Raw genomic sequence first — 22,376 nt, 5'->3', positions numbered from 1 at the left:
CCGGCCGGGAGCAAACCCATGCCACGCGACTTTAAGCGGTACCCGGGAACGTGTATCCGAGGCCCCGGGACCCACCAGTGGCTCCACAACCTGATGTGTCCATTGCAGTAGACGACAGCTTAGTGAGGATGCTTACTAAGGCGATGAAGGCCAACAGTGGCAAGTGACGCCCACACCAGCCACAGAGCCTGTGCAGAGCCTCCTGCGACACCTTTCCTGCGCATGAACTGCTCGAATTGAAAAAATAATTTATGATTACATAAGCAGGACTTGTTCTTTTCCCTTACACCTTTTCTCCTACCAAAACTACCCTTGTTGGGGTGAAAACGCAGGTAACCTCCGCGCCAAGAGAAAACATCCATTATAACGAAAGCACGTTTCTGTCGTAGGAATCTAAATAAAGAAGCAGGGCATGCTGTAGGAAGTAGCATACGGCCCTTTATCGGACGTGTAATCGTACCCAAAGTAGGTCAACAACCCAGAACCATCCATGTTTCTCTTGGGACTAGATGGCAGGGTGGTTATTCGTGTTAGTCAACGTTCGCCTTCGGTCAAGCAAATTCTCCGCTCCGCTGGGTCACAAGGGCCAGGGTCAACTTACACCGAGCTCGCCGTGGCCGTGTGGCCCCTCACGTACGTCTCCGCCTCCTTCTCCATCCCCAGCTCCTTCAGGATCATGGCAAAGTTTCCCACGGCGCCCCAGTCGCTGCTCTGGTAATTGCTCCACGAACAGTACGGCCTCGTCCTCACAACGCCGTCGTTGAGCGCCGGAGAAAGGGTGATGGCCATGACGATGCCCTTGTGGAACGTCGCGGGATCCTTGGGCTTCTTGTCTTGCTCGTCTGGATAGCCGGCCTCCTCGTCGATGACGTGGTGCCAGCAACGGTCCATGTCGGCGAGCATGCGCCGCGTCCGCTCATCGTCCAATCGTCCGCCCATTGTGAGGAAGTACTTCACACACGCGCGGCTCACATTGTTGACGCGGACGTACACCTTGATCCGCGCCTTGGCCGGGTCGCAGCAGTCGATGCCGACCATGTCGATGAAGTGCGGGTAGCTGCACCCGGCCAGAAACTGTTCCATCTGGCGGACTTGGTCCTCGAGCTCCGGGCCGAACGGCTCCAGCGAGCGGATCATCTCGGCGGCGAGGGCGTCGGTCGACCGGCCCGTGGCGAAGTGCTTGAAGATGGGCAGGAAGTAGGCCTTGAGCTGGGCTTTGGGGCCGACCAGGTCGTAGCCCAGGAACAGCTGGCTCGGGATCTTGACGTTGGCGTGCTGCTTCATGGCCTCCTTGGCAGCGGCGGCGTCGGCGTGGTGGCGGTGCATCATCCAGGCGTCGCGGAACTGGCAAAACCAGCGCAGGTCGACGTTGGCGGAGTGCCTCTCGAGGAGGGGGAGCACCTCGTCGTCCAGGTTGCTGGAGCCGAAGGGGTCCTCGTCGGTGCCGGCGCGGGAGCCCATCGGCTGGAAGGTGTAGCGGATGGTGTTGCCGTGCGGGGTGAAGTTCCACGACAGCTCAAAGGGAGAACCGGTGGGTTTGAGGGCGTGCTGGACGACGGACGGGGGCCCGAAGGCGGGGATGACGACGTCCCGCAGGATGGTCAGCTGGGCGGCGATGTCGCTCTCGGAGTAGCATCCGGACGCGCACAGCCAAGACAGCAGGAAGGGCGCGAAGTGGTCCCACCAGAAGCGGTGGTCCGGGTTGGCGGGCGGGCTGGGGTTCATGCCGACGTAGAGGGCGTTGCTGCTCTGTGTTTGTGCCGAGAGACCCGGGCGACCCACGGCAGCATGGCCGTGCTCGGCGGGGAGGCCGGGGGGGATGGAGGCGGTGGCTTGCATGATTGGTTTTGTCGTAAACTCCCAGCTGTTTTGGTTTCGCGAGTGTCCAAGCTGCGAGATGACGAGAAGGAGGGAGCTTGCCTGCTACGTTGAGAGGGACGATATGATGTTGTATTGTTGACCAAAACGGGAATCCGGTCGACAGAATAGACCGGGCGCGTTGGAGTCCGCTGCTAATAACCCGACGAATAATATGGCCGAGAAGTGATGTGTGCTTGCCGGGTGGTGCTCTCTCACTTGCAATGAACAAAAAGACTAGGGATGGGTGTGGTATGGCGTAGTGCGGTGTGGTGTATAGCCCTAAGCGCGCGACCGAGAGTCTGGTAAATGATGTGCTGGAGAGAACGTGCGCTATAGTCGTCCGGCTTGATTACTGAACAATAAACGTGCGTTGCGGTCGTAGTAGTTACTAAACGATGAAACGGCGTTCCCAGCTGTTTTAATCCCTTGGTCTACGGATACTCAGCAGCATTAAGAATGCCTGTGCCATCACCTTTCCCCCCTCCTCTCCGCCCCGCAATCACCCCCACTGATTTGGGTTCGGTCGCCTCGCCCAGCCGCGGCAAGCCTCGGGGGTGCGGGGGACCCGCGGCAGTGGGACACACCCGGGGATTTAGCGCCTCCACTATTCTCCGCCGGCCATGGCCCATGTGGGCCTCCGTCGGCACACTACCGGACCGGGCCGCGAGCACCTTGCCCAGTTTGCAAAAGCTGGCGAGAAACCTAGCTTGGCGTTTGCCTTGCTGGATTTCGCGAACAAGTTACCAGAGTTTGCAAGCGCTGGCGAGAAACCTACCTGAGCGAGGCAATCAATCAATCAATCAATCCCCTTGTACCTGTTTCCGAGTGGCTCGTCAAACCCGAGGCTTCCGCTTGCACAATTTTCTACCGGTTGATCCCCATTGGGCCATATTCATCTCATCCTCGGAAACATCATGGTCCCGCGCGATCCGCGCACTTGAAATCCACATATCGCCCGATCAGAGGATACACCGGAAGGTTGTATTGTACATACCTTGCAGTACCTGTACTCATGGTATCCGATGCGGCAAAGCTTTTCTTGGAAAGGTAAAATAAACTTTGTCTTGTCGTCTGGCAACCCCAACCCTATCACCACCACCACCACCACCACCCCCCCGGGATACACCAAGGTTTTGGTCTGTGCCGGCCTCACCAGGATTCATGCCTGTACTTCCCGGCTGATCAACGAACTCCCCGGAGATCCGAGGTGGCATGATTGGGACCTGCTGTCAGTGGCATGGCAAGCTGCCAACAATGTGAAACGTCCAAAACGAGACTTGCAAGTGGCTTGCGACGGAAGCTCCAAAGATCTATGACACATTTGATCATGTCTATCGGAAGTTCGGGAAACATGTCGACACCCGCACTCGCATCGTATTTAGCCCTTCATAAACGTTGGGGAGTTAAACAATCAACTTACGTTACGGCCCTGCTTCGGCTCAGCAACGCACCGGGGCACCTGAATCACTACTCTGCAGTTTGCTCCTTTAACTCAATCAACTAACACGGTTGAATCAACCCCTCAAACCCAACACTTTGCGAGATTTGTAAAACAGTCCAACATCGCTACAATGTCTGCCCCTACCGTCGTCACCTCAGACGGGCCACCGGCTGGCCCTCCCACCAAGTCGCTGCCCTCTCTCCTCCCTCCCCGCATGCTCCCCCCCGGCGTCGAGCAGGACTCCTTCCAAGCTTTCGCCCAGCGCGTCGTCTCCGTCGTGGGGGCCTCCAACCTCGAGATCATCGCCGGCGACACCCCGCTGGAGAACGACGACTTTGGCGAGACTTGCTTCAAGTACGACCGCTATCGGTCCGCCGACAACGAGGCCCTCCTGCTCGGCTGCGCCGTCGTGCACCCGCGGCACGTCGCCGATGTCAAGGCCGTCCTGGCCCTCTGCACCTCCTTCAACGTCCCGCTGTGGCCCGTCTCCGCCGGCCGCAACCTCGCCTACGGCGGCGCGGCCCCGCGCGTGCCCGGCAGCCTGGTCATGCGGCTCGGCACCCACATGAACCGCATCCTCGATGTCGACACGGCGCACTTTACGTGCGTTGTCGAGCCCGGCGTCACCTACCAGCAGCTGCACAACCACCTGAAGGAGAAGGGCCTGTTGGACAAGGTCAGGCTGGACACGCCCGAGGTGCCGTGGGGGAGCATGATTGGGAACGCGCTGGACCGTGGCGGCGGCGCGACGCCGTATGGTGACCACTGGGGCACGCATTCCGGGATGGAGGTGGTGATGCCGGATGGAGACGTGGTGAGGACGGGGATGGGAGCGATGAGCAGCCCGGAGGGGAGGAGGGAAGCGGCCCAGGTGAGAATTGGTTCCCTCCCCCCTTTTGATCTGACTGACTGTGTTGGTTGAACACCCCCGTTGCTGATTCGCAAATACTCTCTAGGGCGTGCCACCCGAGGACCAGACGCCGAATTCGTGCTGGACGCTGTTCCCGTACGGCTTCGGACCTATCAATGACGGCCTGTTCAGCCAGGGCAGCGTCGGTATCGTGACCAAAATGGGCTTCTGGGTAAGTGAGAAGAAAGAAGAAGAAGAAAAGAAAAAGAAGAAAAGCACTTCCAAACATGAGATTCGGAATTTCTAGCTAACACGGGGGTCAACCCTCCCTTCCCACAGCTGATGCCCAACTTCCCCGGCATCACCCCCTTCATGGTGACCTACGCACGCGACGAGGACATCCAAGCCGCCGTCGAGATCGTCGGCAAGCTGCGGCTGCACCACGTGCTTGCGCACTCGTGCTCGATCCGCTACATCACGCTCGACACGGGCTTCTACTCGCCGCGGGCGGCCTTCACCGACTCGCCCAAGGACGTCATCCTGACCGAGGAGGAGCTCGACGCCATGTGCGCGCGCAACACGCTCGGCCGGTGGAACTTTACCGGCTGCGTCTACGGCCCGCCCAAGATCCGCGAGCTCACCATGCAGGTCATCCGCGAGGAGATGACCAAGCCCGCGGGCAGCAGGCTGTATACCCTGGACGACAGGACCGAGAGGCCGAGCATGCTGCATGGACGGGCGCCCAACATGGAGGGGCTGTGCAACATGGATCAACAGAACTGGATCAAGCAGTGAGTGGCCTTCTTACGTTGCTGTTTGGGAACGGGCTTTTTCTTAGGGAGTGTGACTGGGACTGGATGCTAACGTGGAACATTGAACAGGTGGATGCCCAACGCCGCCCACATCCTCTTCACGCCCGTGTCCCGCATCGACGGCGGCTCCGCGCTGGAGCAGTTCCAACTGGCCAAGGCTCTCTTCGCCGAGTACCAGATGGACTTTTTCGGACATTTGGCCGTCTACCACCGGGACATGCGTACGCCTCTCCTCTTCCCTCTTTCCCCCTTTTTCTCCTCCCCCCCAGAAACCTGACTGACCCTACCCCGATGGAAAAAACAGACAACGTCTCGTGCATCGTCTACGACTCCGAGGACGCCGCCATGCGCGGCCGCGCCTGGGATCTGGCCCGCCGCCTGATCGACGAGTGGCAGAAGCGCGGCTGGGGCGAGATGCGCACGCACATCGGGCTGCACGACCAGGTGGCGGCGTCGTACGACTTCAACAACCGGGCCATGCTGCGGCTGAACGAGAAGGTCAAGGAGATGCTCGACCCGAAGGGCATCATCGCGCCGGGCAAGAGTGGGATCTGGCCGCGCGGGTATGACAGGGGTAAGTATCTGATGGGCAAGGACCACATCGACGCGTTTCCCGGGGTGGAGGGGGCGTTGTTGAGAGGGGGGCCCAAGGCGGATGCGCGCGGTAGCGGCGGGAGGAGCAGTCATCTGCAGGAGCCAACATGTGTGTGAATAAGGTGGGTGTGAAGGAGGATCTTTGCTGGCTATGTCTTTTGGGAAACACCTTCATATCGTCTGTTTGTCTAAGATGCAGTTCATATTAAATCGGCGAATGAAACGTTAGGTCTGCCTCTCCCAGCTAGGCTCTGGGTCCTAGTGCGTTGAACATTATGTGAAGGCAACCCGTATCACATATCATCAGGCTCCTATTATTATTGACCAGCTTACGTACAGTAGGTCGTCAAAAGTCTCAGCAAAAGAGCTGATGTACATGAGAGTATTCATGACATAGGACTCCATGATTATTTCAAATCACAAAGTGTGGTACAAATACAACTTACAAGAGTTGGAAAGAAGAAGAAAAGAATTGGTGTTTACTTCTTGACCATGAATTTACTAAAATACCTGGGCAAGAATACAAATCTTAACCCTGAGCTTTTCCCCAGCTGTGATTTGGGAAACGGGTGAGCTGGCTTTTTTGATTTCTGTAAAAACAGATAGACACTATCTTCTGCCAAACTCATGGTTGCGATGCTATCGAGGACCTTGTCATACTTGAGTCGTCCAGCTCCTTTTCATTTCTGGAGAAATCCACACGTTAAACAACTCAAGAGCATGCACACTGAAGGGTCCTGTTCGAACGCAAGAAGCACCAGACGACTCTTCGTGAACGCAGCATATAACCAACACTTCAATGCGAACTGTGCATGTACCAAGGTATTTACTTTGCATCCGGCCCCTTCACCACCAGACAACCCTTTGTCCTCCCTGTCCTCATCTTCTCATACGCCTTGGGGGCATCCTCAAACCTGTACGTCTCCTCCACCACCGCCCGGATCTGCCCCTCCGCCGCCCACCTCCCCAGCTTGGCCAGGTCCGCATGCTTCGACTGCAGCGACATGAACTGCCACTTCCGCTTCCCGCCCCCGAGACCCGCCGGCCGCAGCGCCCGGCCCGCCGTGCTCATCATGTGCCGCAGCGACAGCCCCGCGCCCACCTGCACGAACCGGCCCGCCGGCATCAGGTACTCGTCCGCGGCCTTGTACAGGTCGGCCGGCTCGAGCCCGATGTTGTCGAGCGCGAGCTTGAACACGGGGCCCTTGGCCCTGAGCGCCTTGCTGACGTCCACCTCGGTGTAGTCCAGCACCTCGTCCGCCCCGAGCGAGCGGCACAGCTCGGCGTTGCGGCCCGAGCAGCTGGTCACCACGCGGCACCCCAGCACGCGCGCGATCTGGATCGCAAACGTGCCGACGCCGCCGCTGCCGCCGTTGATGAACACCATGTCGCCCGGCGCGACGTGCGGGCTGATGGCTTGGTAGGCCGTCTGCGCCGCCACGCCCAGACACGCCGCGCTCTCGAGCGTGAGCGCGCCCGCCGGGGACGGCACGGGCGCGCAGCTGGCCATGGTGGCGACGACGTACTCGCCGAGCGAGCCGTGGCGCGTGGGCGGCGGCGTGCAGCCGTACACGGGCTGGCCGATGGTGAACTCGCCGACTTCCTTGACCATGTCGCCCAGGCCGGCAACGGTGCCGGAAAAGTCGCTGCCGGGCGTGGCGGGCAGCGAGACGGCCAGCCGCCAGAGCATGCCGAGCCCCTCGGGGAACTTGTAGTCGGCCGGGTTGGGCGACATGGCGTGGACCTTGATGAGAATGTCGTTGGGGCCGAGCGACGGCGGCTGGGGAGCGTCGTCGACCAGGCTCAGGTGGGTTTCAAGGCCGCCCGAGACGGAATCGTAGAGCCAGGCGCGCATGGTGGTGACGGGGGAGCAGGGGCGGTAAAGGTTGAGAATGGAATCAAAGTTGTGGCGTGAGTCAGGTGCGAAAGCTCAATATTGCGAGAAGAAACGCAGGATTATGGTAAAGCTGCAAAGGTTCTCTCTTTACGGCAGTTGGAAGAATCGCAAGTCGTGGGGGGACATTCGCGCTATGCATCGTCATTCTTTACGCTTCACCAAGACGACAATCATGAAATAAAACATCCAGCATCTCCACTTAGATGCCGAGACTGGCAACTGTCAACGCATAGCTCGTCTGATCCCGCAGCAGCAGACTCAACCTCTCCATGACGTGTGCTCAAGCTCCGAGCTTGAAGCGCCCTCAACCTAAAATGCGTGCGATGTAGCTTCTAGCTACATAAACTTTCTTCCAAAGCTTGTGTCTCCTGCACTTCCCCATCCTGATGTCCGTGATTCGAATTAAAAGTGATTTGAAGCTCCATATACCCTGCTCCTCTGTCAGACATTGGACGAACCTTATCTCACAAAACACTTTTGACACATGTATAAAAGTAAGCTCTACGGCAAGGCTCTCCCTGAAGCCTCTGCACAATGATAACTTCATCCGATCTAAACCCTGTTCCGGCACTTTGCACTTCCCCATCCAGCTGTCCGAAACTCTAACTAGAGGAACGTTACAGGTATGCTCTACGTCGTATTCTGCTACTCTGCCAATATCAGCCGAAGCTTGTCTTGTACGATTGACATTCCTCACATGTATTTAAGCTCTGCAATAATACAGCACTCTCCCAGATAGCTCAGAGGTGAATCCAGGGAAGCTCTTCGTTACATTGCATGATCTATTTCTCAAGTCCTACCGTAGTACCCGTCGGCAAACAAACTGTCCTACAACCATGTCTGCTCCAGACTCGTCAGCCGCTTTTGCCACGCCGCAGAACCAGCCTATCGTAGTCCGTGCCCGCGACGACCCAGTAGAGGTGCTGAACTTCGGGCCCATCACAGGGCGGATCCTAGAAGATGGCTCCCGCACTGGTAAGCGATCGCTCCAATCCCTGCCCCCCCCAAGACACGCATCTGTGCTCACGCCCCCCTTCAACACAGAAAACCGTCTCGCCACTATCCACTTCACGCTCGCCCCCTCCGCCACGGGACCGCCGGCCCTGTGGCACGAGATGCATGACGAGACCATCCTGGTGCTTTCCGGGACGTTGCGATTTCGTCTCGCGGGCGGACGCACGTTGGATTGTGTAAAGGGGGACTACGTTGTCTTCCCGCCGCGGACACCCGCGACGTTTGAGAATCCGAGCGGGGAGGAAGAGGCCGTCTTCGTCAACACGTTCACGCCGGCGTACTATGTCGGGTATTTCCGGCTGCTGGCGAAGCTGGCGGCGGAGGGTGTCGAGATGACGCCGAGAGTGTACGAGATGGCGATGGCGAGGTATGCGACGGTCGCGGCGCAGGGGATTTGATGGCCTAGCGAGGAAGCGGGATGGCTAGGCTCGGAGTGTTGCTTTGGGTCAGCCTTGGGTCAGTTGTCAGACAGTTTTGGGAGATCAAGTCGATGAGCCTGTGTGGGAGATGCCTAGGACCAATTACGATCTGCCTGAATTGACTAATCTTATTGATCAATAAAAGGGTTTGGCGACTGTTGCCGTCTACTCAGCAAGTCCTGCTTACAATGGGGTGAACGGCCGAGGTCCTCTTGCGTGTGCGCGGAATGCGGCCGCTTAGCGCGGAGCGGCCCGCCCGATTTGGGGCCGAAAACGCCACTGCTCCGGTTCCGGATCTTCGGAACAGTCCGGCTGTCCGGCCCCACACAGCTGGGGCCGAACAACACAGTAAACACACGCCGAGTCCGTGGAGAGAACAACACATATCCAGGTGTCCAAAGCATTATCTTGCTTAGAAACCACCTCTTAGACATGGTCTAATACGGGAAGCAGAGACGGCGCGAGGCTCAAATACAGGCAAGTCATTTAAACAGGCAATCCCGCGCTGCAGCATGAGAAGAACATAGCATTCCGAATCATTTTTGCTGGCGATAGTGTCTGGCTAAATCTTCTTCAACTACAGGCTAACCGTTCCTACAGCGGCGCACCGCCATCTATGCCAATGACCTTCCCGTTGATCCATCCCCCGTCATGGCTTGCCAGGAAGCAAACCACGCGAGCCACGTCAATCGGCAGGCCAACCCGATGAAGCGGCGACATGGACGCCACAGCCTCGTCGACCTGGGCGTCGGTCAACTTCTCGCCTCCAGGAATGTACTTCCGGGCGTTATCGCGATACATGTCGCTCTTGATGCCGCCGGGCGCGACACAGTTCACCGTGATCTTCTTGTCGGCGCAGTCTGTGTGAGGAGACAGGATGATTAGTAGCTGTGGCAGAAGAGGAGCTTCAGAAGCAACTGGCAAGGGAATGGGGGAGAGCAGGCAAGAGGAAGACAACACAGGCACGCAGATCACGCATCTTGACTAGGCCAAGGGACACTCACCGACCGCCATCCCTCTCACCAACCCTTCGATTGCCGCCTTACTCGAGTTATAGATGGCATGCCTCCTCACCCCCTTGGCTTGCGCCGCAATGCTCCCCATCATGATCAACCGGCCCCCGTGTTCCAGATTCTTGTACGCCTCCTGCGCGACAAAGAACTGGCCGCGCACGTTGACCTGGAACACTCGGTCGAACTCCTCGGGGGTGACCTCGGACATGTGCCCGAACGAGATGACCCCGCTGTTGGACACGACAATGTCGAGCCCGCGACCGAAGGCAGCCCGGGCCTCGGCGAACAAGCGCGTGATCTCCGGCACGGAGGACACGTCGGCCTGGATGGCGACGGCCTTGGTCGGCATGGCGTGCAGCATGGCGACGACTTCGGCGGCGTGCGAGGCCGAGTTGGCGAAGTTGACGACGACGGAGGCGCCGCGGCGGCCGAGCTCGAGCGCGATTTCGCGGCCGATGCCGCGGCCTGGATCACGAAGGAATGGTCGTCAGCCACATATGCAAGATCTTATCTCGGGAGGATTTGTTGTGGAGGCTGTGGGGGCTTGGTGCGGGGAGCGTGTGTGTGGGGGGGGGGGGGCAGGGGGCATAGGGAGGGGCCGAAGGAACATGGAGACGATAGTGGAGATGACGATAGCGGAGATGACGATAGTGGGATTAGTGGAGACACAGGGGATGCGGAAGGATTCCGGGGAACGGGCCGTACCGGCTCCAGTCACTAGGGCGACTTTGCCCGCTAGTGACGCAGCTTCCAGGCCCAGAGGACCGGGGATCTGGTCGTAGTCCACCACAGGGGTGGAAGATTCGTTTCCGTTCTGAGCCATATTGTTTTTCCAGCGGTTGTGATGGGCGGACGCGGGTGGAGAATGCAGTTCTGGTAAAGAATCGAGTCAAGTGAGCCAATCACTCACTGGTAGCAGGAATGGGCTCTTGTATACGGGGTATACGTGATAGCCGAGTGGCTGCAACGCAAACGCGGCGATTCGCGTGTTCCGTAAGTCCCGATCCCTGTCTTGCGGATGTTGCGGCATCTCCCCGTCGTCCTCCACGACGACACACGCTGGTCCGGACACCGGACAACTCACCGGCACGGCAAGCATCTAAGAGAGCATCCCCCGGGCGGCATGAGCACACACCACCACCACCGTCCTACGACATGCCTATTTCGGCAGCAGTTTGAGATCGCTGACGCATTTGTTTCAGCTGCCACCACCACCACCACCACCCTCGCTCCCACCGCAAAGCCTATCGCTTCGCTCGCTTCGGCCGGGTGTGCCTTGCTGCTCCGCGTCTTGACTCCTTGCGACAGGCTGCCAGGCCGAGTTTAATCTAAAACGGCGCATGGAGGAGGAGGGGGGGGGGGGGTCACGAAACTCAATTACTGCGTGGTATTGCTGTGCACGGCAAGTGGTTTGCCATCTGGGTTGCCGGGGCTGTTCAACCTGGGCCCTGGTTCGCATTGCGGAGGGGAGAGAACGGACGAACCTACGGACTTCTGGACGCACCCGAGGTACGAGAGTTGGGGGGACTGCCGAGCGGGTTTGGAATCGGGACAGTCGGTCGTGGCGCGGGAGATCGGGCGACATCCCGACGGCATAGGGTTGATTCCGAGGCCAGAGCTACGTTGCGGCCTTTGCGAGTTCACATGCCCACCCCCTACGCGGTGCTCCGATGTCTGAGATGCCACGGCGGCTTCGTTTGGGGAGGTGCTTCGAGGCCAGAGAGGGGCAGTCCGGTTCATCTTACCGGGAAGAGCTACCAGATCGCTCATGGTGTGTTGATCGAGTCTAGAGATGCTTTGATGCGCAAAGAAGGGACCGAGGTAAAATTGAGTAGTGTCAAATCGGGGCATGTCAAGAGCTGGTAGTTCGTCCTTCGGTTTTTCGAACGACCCGTCTTCCAAGTAGCTTGATCAAAGTCTTTTCTTTTTTTAAATCTATTGCTTAGTTTTGCCCCATTCGTAGTCATTGCCCATTTTCCTCGTGAGCCTCTTCCTAAGTCCGACTTCCACCATCACAATCATCACCAACATCACCACCATCACCACTACCAACATGACTTCTGCCGCCAAACCTTCTACCGCGAACATGACCTTCGCCACCAAACCCTCCATCGCCGAGAACGGCATAAACGGCGTGGCCGCGCTGTCCGTCAAGCAAATCATCTCGGCCCTCGACGGTGTCACACTCGACACCTGCGACGGCAGCGAGGAGGCGCGTTACCAGCTCCTTGAGGCGTCTCGGCGCCTGATCGCCCGGCTCGAGACGCCGTTCGAGCGCATGTGGTACCACACCTGGGTGGCCTTCAACAACCTGGCCATCTTCCGCATCATGACGGATCTCGGGCTGTGGGAGGGGTGGCGGGCCGCGGGAAGCGAGGAAGCGTCGCTGGACGAGCTTCTGGGGTATTGCAAGCGGGATTGCGATAAGAGCCTCTTCCGTATGTTTTCCTCGACGAGATAGGTTCTGCGCTGCCGTATGGAACAATGATTGCTGACGACGCGACAGGCCGACTGCTCCGCCATCTCACGGCCGACCACATGCTCCAAGAGACCGGCGTGGACCGGTACAAGCCCACGCGCTTGACCATCGAGCTGGGCGACTCCTCCACGCCCACTGCGGCAGCCGTCCGCGGAGCGTAAGTTCTCCCCCTTCTCTCACCTTTGCCCCATCACAGGAGCATGCACCCAGACTAACGCTTGCCGTCCCCCCAGGATCGATCACCAAATCCCCTCCACTACACACTTCCCCTCGTTCCTCGCCTCCACCGACTACGCCGAGCCACGGGACCACGACGCCACCAACTACGTCTCCCTCGACCCGGACAACCTCGGCCTGTTCGCGCGGTGCCAGGCCACCCCGTCCAAGCAGGAGTCCTTCATCACCTGCATGCAGGGCGTGGCGGCCATGAAGACGCCGTGGACGCGCATCTACGACACGCGCGAGCTGCTGACGGGGCGGAAACAGGGGACCCCGCTGGTCGTGGACGTGGGCGGAGGGCATGGGCGGGATCTGGCACGGGTGCTGGAGTCCTATCCGGACCCGGAGGAGGGGGACCTTGTGCTGCAGGATCTGCCCGAGGTGATCCGGATCGCGAAGCCGGACGAGAAGGGGAGGATCAAGTGCATGGAGCATGACTTCTTTGAGAAGCAGCCCGTGACGGGTGAGTGATGTGTTCTTCCATGTATCTTGCTTAGGGTTCAGAAGCAAACTTGGAGCTGGAGGGAAAGCAACGAGAGAGAGAGGACTAACTGACGACTGAACAGGTGCGCGCGCCTACTACATGCACACCGTGCTGCACGACTGGGACGACGAGCGGTGCCGGCAGATCCTGCGCAGCACGGCGGGCGCCATGACGCCGGGCTACTCGAAGCTGCTGCTGCACGAGACCATGATGCCGGCCCGCGGCGCCAACTGGTACCACGCCATGGTCGACGTGTGCATCATGCACCTGGTGTCAGCGGCGGAGCGGACGGAGGAGCAGTGGCGGGCGCTGCTGGCGTCGGAGGGGTTCCGCATCGTCAAGATCTGGCACTCGAACCCGAGCGTCGAGTGCGTCATTGAGGCCGAGTTGGCCGAGTAAGTGGGTGAGTGGGTGGGGGATCTGGGTTATTATGGACACAGGAGAAGAACTGTATGTTACGTGCGACGGGTATCTGAGTCTGTCAGTCATGGTCATCCAAGTCACCCCGTTGAAACTCAGTCCAAGACGTAGGTAGCTCCAGGATATGTGTATGTCCACATCGCTTTACCCTGTGTCTCTATTCTGGAGAAATAGATGCTTTTGATATCTGCATTCCATGTCTACACAGTGCAACAGCGTATTGAAAGTGTAACATGTTCGGAAGCAGCGCAAGTGAAGCAGGTGAAGAACCATTGGTATTTATAATACATTCAATAAGAGGGCTGTTAAATCTTCTTGGAACACTGCTACTAGTCAATGAAACATCATCAGGTAACATGAAGTCTCTAAAAAAGATGGACAGTTCCGCAATTGTCAGGAAATACCATGACTTTTTAACATCCCTACAACTAAAAGTCAAGAAAAGAGTGTAATGCAGCATTGTAGTTTATAAACATAATTGTAAAGCACACCCTTAAACGCCAACACAACTTTACACCATGTGTAGCCTCAGAGGACTTTTATTTACGCCTAGATATTCCCCTTTCCATCATCCACCAAAGCCCGTGTTCAAGTCTTAACAACCCTAACCCTAACCCCAGACGGACGCCCGTTTAGCATGACATCCCTCCACAACCACAGCGCAACCGACGAGGCGCCAGGCCCAACCAGACCGTGCCCCAGGAGCACGAGAACCCCTGAGAGAGACCAGGACTTGACGTCGCACCACAGGGTAACGTCGGCAACCACGTCGAGCTGCCACATGAGAACAGGCAGATGCAAGTAGCCGACGGGTCTCGCAACAAGCCCGGCGTCGGCAAGACCGCCGAAGCGAGCACCCAGGTGAAGCAGCGCCAAGACCACCGACGCGCAGGCAAGCCCGGGACGCAGGTGCTTGCGGTACCTGGTGCCGAGGACAGCGTCCGAGTCGGTGCTGAAGAACCCGTAAAGTGACAGACCGACGGCTGTCAGTGTGGCCGGGAGGGCAAACAGGTTGGAGAAGACGGACCACGGAAGCATCCCCCCGACACCGGATCCCAGCCATGCGACCATTGCCGGAGCCAGGCCGAAGACCAACAACATGGGAACCATGGTCTTGGAAGCCGAGATGAAGACCCCGTGGCCGGTAACCGCATAGCGCATGCGGCCCTGGGATGCGCCGTGCAGGATGTCCACCAACAGGTAGAGCGGGCCAACGACGCGGACGCCATAGAGGTCCATCAAGAGAGCCCAGATCCAGGGGAACCGGACCGGCGAGACGATGTTGCAGCGGCGCCAGCCCTCGACCAGGACAACCGCCATGATCCCCAAGGCCGTCGTATCCACGGCCGACTGCGGACCGCCAGGAATCCTCAAGACGCCGTCCGACGGAAGCACCGACGGAAGTACCGAGACGGCGTGGACAAGGACCATAACGAGCAACAAGCAGGTGATGCTCCGCAGCGCCCTCGCCGCCAGCGGCACCTTGGGCTCCGGATCCTCGTCATCAAAGCCCACCAGCGCATCCCGCTTCTTCCCCGCCATCGCGGCACGCGCATACTCGTGGTCCAGGCTCGGCGCCGGCCGCGTCGTCTCCATGAAGACGCCGAGGATGAAGTCCGGCATGATCAGTGGCAGGACGTAGCGCGACATGAGCCGGAACAGCGGGTTGCGCCAGGCGTACAGGCCGACGACGAGGAAGGACTCCTGCGAGACGGCCTTGGCCCGCTTGGCGCGGCGGCGCTGCGTCTCGGCGAAGAGGGCGTCGCAGTCGGCGCGGGTGAGGGGCTGCGGCTGCTGCTGGGACGGCGGGGACGACGACGACAACGACGACGACGATGACGCCTTGAGCCGGCGGAGGAGCAGGTTCGTAAAGACGACGTTGTCCTCGAGACAGAGCATGGCGCCCTGGCCGGTGGACGGGTGCGTCTTGTGGACGGCGTCGCCGAGCAGCAGGACGCGGCCAAAGTGCCACTTCTGCAGGACGTACTCCTGGATGGGCACCAGCACCTTGCGCGTCAGCTTGCCGTAGACGTCGGCGAAGGTGACGCCCTCCCGGATGGGGTCGTGCCAGTGCCGCCTGGCCACCTCGTCGACGGCGTCGGCGCCGTACGGCCGAATCTCGTCGCCGACGAGCGTCCTCGGCAGGGCCTCGTGCAGCACGAGGTAGGCGTAGTGCCCGCGCGACATGAGGGCGCAGGCGAAGTCCTGGTTCATGGTGATGTTGGCGCTGCGGGGCACGTCGTCGACGGCGGCGATGCCGAACAGGGTGCGCCACTTGCAGCGGACCTCGGAGGGCCCGCCGGAGCCGAAGTAGGCCGGGTCGGAGGCGTTGCCGAGGCGCCACATCTCGGACCGGACGGCGGACTTGACGCCGTCGCAGCCGACGAGGAGGGTGCCGGTGAAGGACTGGCCCAGGGTGGTGGTGACGGTCACGGAGGTCGAGGACTCGTGAACGTGTGCGACGCGGGCGTCTGGACAACAAAGGGTCGGTGTTAGATACACACACACAGATAATACAGCAGTACGCACGGCAAACGTATAAACTACGACTCAGATATCGTGTGATGACGACCAAGAGACATACCGGTAACAATCTTCCCCTTTTGCCTGATGGCCTCGTAAAACATCTGGACCGCCTGCTGCCTGTCGAGGAACAACACGGGGTAGCCGAGCGTCTGGTCGAAGAAGGGCGAGACGCCGCGGACGCAGACGTTCTGGGTGCCGTCGGGCCGCCAGTCGTACATGGGGTCGAAGACGGACGAGATGGACAGCAGGCGCTCGAACAGGCCCAGCTGGTCGAGGATGCGGGCGCCGCCGGGGAAGAAGGCCAGGCCGGCGCCGACCTGGGGCGCGATGGTCGGGCCGCCCTCGAGCACGAGAAAGTCGATGCCGGCCTGCTCGAGCATGAGGGCGAGGGACAGGCCGGTGATGCTGCCGCCGGCGATGAGGACGCGCGGGCCCGGGGGAGTCGGTGGCGTCATGAGGGATGGTGGTGTGTTGCAGGTGTTGAGGGGAGATGAGTTGGTTTGTCTTCCTTGCTGATGGTGTAAAAGGGGTGGAAGAGGAAGAGGGGGATGGCTGGTCAACGATACAGGGCTGGTGATGGCTTCACAAGGAGGAGGAGGAGGAGGAGGCCGAAGAGGGAAAGCCGGCGTCTTGATCACAGATCCTGCAATGACCCTCGTGACTGAGTGGTCCTCCTTTGGCTAATCGTTCCGCTTATTGACTGCAAAACAAGAGAGCACACACGAATACGGACCGGGTCGGTTCTTGTTGATGAATCTCGGACGCGGGCTGGCTGGTTGACTGACTGACTGACTGACTGACTGATCGCCGGCGTTGAGTCCTTGACGACAACGATCTCTCGCTTGCATTCCCTCGACACGTTTTCGAACGCCGGCCCTCACCAACCCTCCCCGAGGGGGGAAACCGACAAGGATCTTCCGAAAAAAAAAGATGAGATATACTTTACGCTGCTCCGGCGGCTATTTCCAGATCGATCAGGCCAAGGGAGTCGAGAGAGCCTCGGTAACTGATCGATCCAACCTTGAGAGAGAGAGCCGAGAGACGAACATCCTCGTCCATATTCCACATCGGGAGAGCTCTGTGTGGTGGCGGCAGCGGCGGGACCAAACCTTGAATCAACGATGTCTACCTGTAGATTACACACGCGTTCTCCTGAATCACCCGCGGAATGGACGCACGCTCTCCGGAGCCCGGTGTCTGGTTAGGAACAAATATGCCGATCTGATGAGCGGCCGCAATGAACGAAACGGGAAACAGCCTGCAAAAGTAAATGCTGATGGTTGCCACCTCTTGATTTGTTTCTCTCCCGAGGACGGATGGTTGGGGTAAGCCTATTTCTCTCAATCGGGGTCATACTTTTTGGCCCCAAACATCTGAGCCAATCTTGTGTCCCCCTTCCCGCTGGCTTCTATTGTGGTAGATGGCATCTTTGGCCATGTGGTGACGGATTCTGTGGACCGTCCCGTCGGCACGGGTGTGCAGCAACTGCTGGGGTAATGCCGGAAGTGATTAGTATTCATGATGATGGCCCAGAGCGTTGAATCCCCCCGATTTGTGTATAGCTGCAAGATAATGAGAACTACGGCCTCTCACCGGATAGCCGTAACGGTGTGGTCGGTATGCCGAATGCGGGATTAAGGGCCAAGATGCCAAGGAGTGACTTTATGCGTCGCCACTTGTGCCCTCGACATGATGTCTTTTGTGTTGCCGGTTTGGGCACAACCTTTGCGTCTAATTGCTGTGTGTGGCTGCTTGTTTGAATTTGGAAATGTTTGATGCCATCATTTTTGTAATTAGAGTTGGACGCAAAGAGTTGGAGGCAAAAGGGGGGGAAAAGCTAAATATCAAAGCGGTTATCTGCACGTTACTTTACCAGGGTCTTCCCCTGAAATGTCAAATCTTGAATACTTGGGACGACTCCCATTCTTGCAGAGTGTAGCGAGAGAGGCCTTCTCGAAGGGGGACAAGCTGTCCGTGACGGAGACGGCATCGGTTGTTCTGATGTTCTCCGGTTTGTTGTATCACGACCTTCTCGGCCATGTTGCAAGGTAGGCAACGGAGGATGGTGATGGACAAGGGTGGCAGCCCGATAAACATGTGAATATAGCCCGGTCAGCAAGGCAGTTGTGCTGGGTTGTTGCCGTTGAGAAAATAAACGTTTTTTTGTTTTGGTTTCTGCATACTATCCTGACAGAAGCTACTCGCGGTTCTGGGACAATTCTGCAGCAAAAGTCGCCGATATCGACTTGTTTGTGTGTGTGTGTGTGAGTAAGAGAGAGAGAGAGAGAGAGAGAGACAAAGAGAGAGAGAGAGAAAGCAGCACATCATACACTCGACAACAGATACAGTCGTCGCCGTCAACCCAAGTAAACAAACACCACATCACCATCACCACCTCACCATGGCCATCTCTTCCCCGCCCAACAAGCCGCCGCTCACGCTGTTCCTCTTCGGCGACCAAACCTATACCGTCCCCAAACGCGACCTCCAGCTTCTGCTGGACGACGAGGCCTTCCGCTCCACGTCCCCTACCCTCTCGTCCCCTCTGTCCCTCTTCACCCGCCGCTGCGAGACCGCCCTCCAGCGCGATCTGGCCCAGATCCTCGACCCCGCCGAGGCCGACCACCTCTGGCCCTCGGGCACCCTCGTCCTGGCCGACCTCCTCTCGCAATGGCGCCTACGCAGCGACGGCTCCTCCTCCTCTAGTCCGCACCATCGCCGCTGTCTGCCGCTGGATATGGCGCTGCTGGTAGCCTACCAGATACTGATGTTCATGCGGCACGTCGGCTCATCTCCATTTTCTCCTCCCTCGACCAGAGCCTACGCGGATCGGGACGCCACCGTCGTGGGCGCCTGCACCGGCGCGCTGGCCGGTGCCGCGGTGGCCTGCAGCACCGGCCTGGCGGAGCTGGTTCCGCTGGGCGTCGAGGCCGTCCGGGTGGCCTTCCGGGCGGGCCTGGTCGTGGAGCGGTCGGCCCGAGAGGCCGCGCCGGGGACGGGCACGGAGCAGCCCTGGAGCGTTGCCGTGTCGGCGGCGGAGGAGCGGACGCTGCAAGGAGTGAGAGCTTTTCTGGAGCGGTTCGTGGGCGAGAATAAGGACAAGACGAACAACAGCAACAGGAGCAGCAGCAGCAGCAGCAGCAGCAGCAGCAGCAGCAGCAGCAACGGCTGGAGGCAGACCAACGGCGGTAGAGACAACACGAAGAAGGAGAAAAGGGGCCTGCCTTGCTGGGTGAGCGCGTGGGCGCCAAGCTCGGTCACGGTGTCGGGGCCGCCGGAGGAGCTGGCGGAGCTGGCCGAGTCGGACGGGCTGGCGGTGCCGGGGGTCCGGATGGTGCCGATGCCGATATTCGGGCCGTTCCACAGCCCGTCGGTCCACACGGAAGAGGACGTCACCGGCGTGTTGGCATCCCTGTACATGAACCCGGGGTTGGCGAGCACGCCGGCCTGCCTGAAGGTGATGTCGGCCTCGACGGGCAAGCCGCCGCCGCACCGGGACGAGGCCGGCGACTTCGGCTCGCTGACGCGCGCCGCCGTCGAGGACATGCTTCTGCGGCCGCTCCGCTGGGACCTCGTGCTGCAGAAGCTGTGCGAGCACGTCGAGACGGACGAGCACGGCACCGCGCAGCTGGAGGTCGTCCCGATCGCGTCGTCGGCGGAGCCGTCCATCGATGCCGCGCTGGCCAGGGCGCAGAAGGGCACACGCAGGCGCGGGCCGATGACGGGGAGACCGCGCACGCTCAAGAGGCAGGGCGTCGAGAGCACAACGATCCACCGCGTCGTGGCGGAGACCGACCTGATGGTGGGAGATGGGCTGTACCTCGTGACGGAGGCGGATCTGGCGAGGCCGGATCTTAAAGAGGCGGTCCAGGGGCACATGGTCGAGGGGAAGCCTCTGTGTACGCCGGTGAGTTTCAGAAGTCTTGCTTGCGTCTTGAGCCCCTTTTGATCTATCATATCATCCGACATCATGTCATTGTGTCATGTTGTTCCCATATGACCTGGCTGACCAAAGAATGACTCTCGCTGACATATGTGAACCATCAACCAACAGTCCATCTATGCTGACATCGCCATGACGCTCGGGAATTATCTCGTCAAGAAGCTGCGGTCCGACGGTAATAAGCACGGCAAGGCTCATGATGCCAAGCATGACATGCAAGACTGCCTCGTCACCGTCTCGGACCTGGGCGTTAGCAAGGCCTTGGTCGCCGGCGACAACGGACCGGGGTCACAGCTGTTGCAATGTCATGCCCAAGCCGACTGGTCCAGCCGTTCTGCTCGGTGCAAGTTCACCGTCGTCGGCGGTGTAAGTGTTGTTCTATCCTCTTCCCTCCTTCCAGCCTAGATCCGTGATATAGTACCGAGTCTACTATCGAGCTTATAACCAGCTGGGTTCATATACTGACATGATATATGACACGATATAGTCCTCCGGCAAGCCCCAGCAGCACGCCGAGTGCACCATCCGCATCACCGACACCTCGACGCGCGCCCTCCTCGCCCAGCACGCTTCCGGCGAGTCCCACCGCATCAACGTGTCCTCGCTGCGTGCCCGCGCCGGCACGACGCAGATCTCGGGCAGCATGGCCTACCGGCTGGTGTCCCCGCTGGCCGACTTCCACCGCAACCACCGGCTGGTGCAGTCGCTCGTGCTGGACCCGCGCACGCACGAGATCGCCGCCCTCGTCAGCTTCCCCGCCGGCCTCGCCGGCGTCGGCGACTTTACGGCGCACCCGGCCGTCATCGACGCCTTCACCCAGCCGGCCGGCTTCTGCCTCAACCTCGACGACGCCACCGACCTCGCCCACACCGTCTACATCAACCACGGCTGGGACGACATGTTGCTGTTCGAGCCCGTCGACATGGAGCACGTGTACACCGTCTACGTGCGCATGCAGCAGGTCGGCCGCACGCGCAAGTGGGCGGGCGACATCATCGTGCTGCGCGAGGAGGACAACACCGTCGTCGCGGCGTTCCTGCAGTACTCGGTCAACGCGTTCCCGCGCCGCGTGTTTAGCAGTCTCTTGGGTCAGGAGACCAGGACGACCAGGATGAAGACGGGGGCGACGGCGGCGGCGGCGGCGGTATCGGCCATGCCACCGCCGTGGAGCCCGTTGCAGACGCCGAAGCCGCGGATGACGCTGAGCATCGACACCAAGGGCGGCGTCTTCCCGCCGAGCCCCGTGTCACCGGAGGATCCGGGCAGCAAAGGGCCGCCGTCAGCATCTTCTTCCTCGGCGGCACTGAGAACTAACATCACCGCCGGGGTTGACGGGGCCGACGGGGACGATGAGCACGACACCGAGGACACCCAGGATACTCCCGACACCCTCGACGCCTTCGACGGACCGCTCACTACCATCCCCATCCCACCCTGCAAGTCCGTCGTCCTCCAGGGCTTCCCCAAGACCGCCCGCACGCTGCTCTTCCTCCTGCCCGACGGAGCCGGCACCGCCGCCTCGTACGCCTCTCTGCCGCCCGTCGGCCGCGACGTCTGCGTCATCGGCCTCGACTGCCCGTTCCTCCGCGGCGACACGGACGCCATGGCCCGCGTGCCGCTCGACCGTCTGCTGGCCGAGGGATACCTGCCCGAGATCCTCCGGCGGCAGCCGCCTTCTTCTTCGTCTTCTTCGTCTTCTTCTCACAAGGGATACGTGCTCGGCGGCTGGTCCGCCGGCGGGTCGCTCGCGTTCCGGGCCGCGCAGATGCTGGCCGAGAGGGGGTGCCGGGTCGCCGGCCTGGTGCTGATCGACGCGCCGGTGCCGCTCAACGGCATGGACAGGCTGCCGAGGCACTTTTACGAGTACTGTCAGCGCCTGGGCATCTTTGGCGGGTGGGAAGGGGGGAAGGGGAACGGTGGTCACGTCGGCGGCGAAGCACCGGCCTGGTTGATACCGCATTTCGAGGGCACGATCGGCGTGCTGGAGAGGTACTGCGCCACGCCGCTGGTGATGCCGCCGGGGCAGAAGAAGCTGAGGGTGGACGTCATCTGGGCCGGCGAGAGCGTCGTGGACCGGCCGGGGGCGCCGCCGCTGCCGCCGCATCCGGACGACACCGAGGGGATGAAGTTCCTGACGGTGCAGAGGAAGGGCTTTGGGCCCAACGGGTGGGCCGAGTTGCTGCCGGGGGCCGACATTGTGTGCCATAAAGTCGAGGGGGCGCATCACTTTGCGTTGATGGTAAGCTTGTGTCCGGACCCTTTTGCGTGGAAGATGCTCGTCAACATGCTAACTTGATGCCGTACAGAGAAAACCGTTTGTATCGCAACTGGCATCGTTTTTGGCAGAGGGTCTGAAAGTTGTGCAAGAGACCGGTGCTATCTAGACCTAGACTTGGCACATGTAG

At 59.9% G+C, this 22,376-nt stretch overlaps 10 protein-coding genes across 10 annotated transcripts; 4 read left to right on the top strand and 6 right to left on the bottom strand.

The window, feature by feature from the left end:
* Positions 1-31: 31 nt before the first annotated feature.
* CH63R_09549 (uncharacterized protein) lies at positions 32-362 on the bottom strand (the record flags this gene model as incomplete). The annotated part of the gene is made up of 2 exons (XM_018304523.1): positions 32-90; positions 137-362. 2 exons carry the CDS (start codon positions 360-362, stop codon positions 32-34), a joined length of 285 nt encoding a protein of 94 aa, XP_018156546.1.
* Positions 363-597: 235 nt separating this feature from the next.
* Positions 598-1,839, bottom strand: CH63R_09548 (TdiB protein; the record flags this gene model as incomplete). Its single annotated transcript, XM_018304522.1, has 1 exon — positions 598-1,839. The coding sequence occupies one exon, from the start codon at positions 1,837-1,839 to the stop codon at positions 598-600; it is 1,242 nt and encodes a 413-aa protein (XP_018156545.1).
* A 1,592-nt stretch (positions 1,840-3,431) lies between these two features.
* On the top strand, positions 3,432-5,674 carry CH63R_09547 (Vanillyl-alcohol oxidase; the record flags this gene model as incomplete). The annotated part of the gene is made up of 5 exons (XM_018304521.1): positions 3,432-4,172; positions 4,258-4,383; positions 4,491-4,942; positions 5,033-5,184; positions 5,268-5,674. 5 exons carry the CDS (start codon positions 3,432-3,434, stop codon positions 5,672-5,674), a joined length of 1,878 nt encoding a protein of 625 aa, XP_018156544.1.
* Positions 5,675-6,383: 709 nt separating this feature from the next.
* CH63R_09546 (Zinc-binding dehydrogenase) lies at positions 6,384-7,412 on the bottom strand (the record flags this gene model as incomplete). Its single annotated transcript, XM_018304520.1, has 1 exon — positions 6,384-7,412. The coding sequence occupies one exon, from the start codon at positions 7,410-7,412 to the stop codon at positions 6,384-6,386; it is 1,029 nt and encodes a 342-aa protein (XP_018156543.1).
* An 878-nt stretch (positions 7,413-8,290) lies between these two features.
* CH63R_09545 (Cupin domain-containing protein) lies at positions 8,291-8,866 on the top strand (the record flags this gene model as incomplete). The annotated part of the gene is made up of 2 exons (XM_018304519.1): positions 8,291-8,429; positions 8,499-8,866. 2 exons carry the CDS (start codon positions 8,291-8,293, stop codon positions 8,864-8,866), a joined length of 507 nt encoding a protein of 168 aa, XP_018156542.1.
* A 615-nt stretch (positions 8,867-9,481) lies between these two features.
* Positions 9,482-10,723, bottom strand: CH63R_09544 (Tetrahydroxynaphthalene reductase; the record flags this gene model as incomplete). The annotated part of the gene is made up of 3 exons (XM_018304518.1): positions 9,482-9,747; positions 9,892-10,365; positions 10,606-10,723. The coding sequence occupies 3 exons, from the start codon at positions 10,721-10,723 to the stop codon at positions 9,482-9,484; spliced, it is 858 nt and encodes a 285-aa protein (XP_018156541.1).
* Positions 10,724-11,098: 375 nt separating this feature from the next.
* On the bottom strand, positions 11,099-11,670 carry CH63R_09543 (uncharacterized protein; the record flags this gene model as incomplete). Its single annotated transcript, XM_018304517.1, has 2 exons — positions 11,099-11,209; positions 11,389-11,670. The coding sequence occupies 2 exons, from the start codon at positions 11,668-11,670 to the stop codon at positions 11,099-11,101; spliced, it is 393 nt and encodes a 130-aa protein (XP_018156540.1).
* Positions 11,671-11,953: 283 nt separating this feature from the next.
* CH63R_09542 (O-methyltransferase) lies at positions 11,954-13,481 on the top strand (the record flags this gene model as incomplete). Its single annotated transcript, XM_018304516.1, has 4 exons — positions 11,954-12,338; positions 12,407-12,536; positions 12,613-13,061; positions 13,165-13,481. 4 exons carry the CDS (start codon positions 11,954-11,956, stop codon positions 13,479-13,481), a joined length of 1,281 nt encoding a protein of 426 aa, XP_018156539.1.
* A 609-nt stretch (positions 13,482-14,090) lies between these two features.
* Positions 14,091-16,483, bottom strand: CH63R_09541 (FAD binding domain-containing protein; the record flags this gene model as incomplete). Its single annotated transcript, XM_018304515.1, has 2 exons — positions 14,091-15,973; positions 16,087-16,483. The coding sequence occupies 2 exons, from the start codon at positions 16,481-16,483 to the stop codon at positions 14,091-14,093; spliced, it is 2,280 nt and encodes a 759-aa protein (XP_018156538.1).
* A 1,946-nt stretch (positions 16,484-18,429) lies between these two features.
* Positions 18,430-22,355, top strand: CH63R_09540 (Beta-ketoacyl synthase domain-containing protein; the record flags this gene model as incomplete). The annotated part of the gene is made up of 4 exons (XM_018304514.1): positions 18,430-19,935; positions 20,083-20,337; positions 20,459-22,210; positions 22,278-22,355. The coding sequence occupies 4 exons, from the start codon at positions 18,430-18,432 to the stop codon at positions 22,353-22,355; spliced, it is 3,591 nt and encodes a 1,196-aa protein (XP_018156537.1).
* Between the last annotated feature and the right edge of the window lie 21 nt (positions 22,356-22,376).

The sequence above is a fragment of the Colletotrichum higginsianum genome, chromosome 6 (assembly GCF_001672515.1).
Source record: "Colletotrichum higginsianum IMI 349063 chromosome 6, whole genome shotgun sequence".
Lineage (NCBI taxonomy): Eukaryota > Fungi > Ascomycota > Sordariomycetes > Glomerellales > Glomerellaceae > Colletotrichum > Colletotrichum higginsianum.
This window is presented reverse-complemented; position numbering and strand designations above follow the sequence as displayed.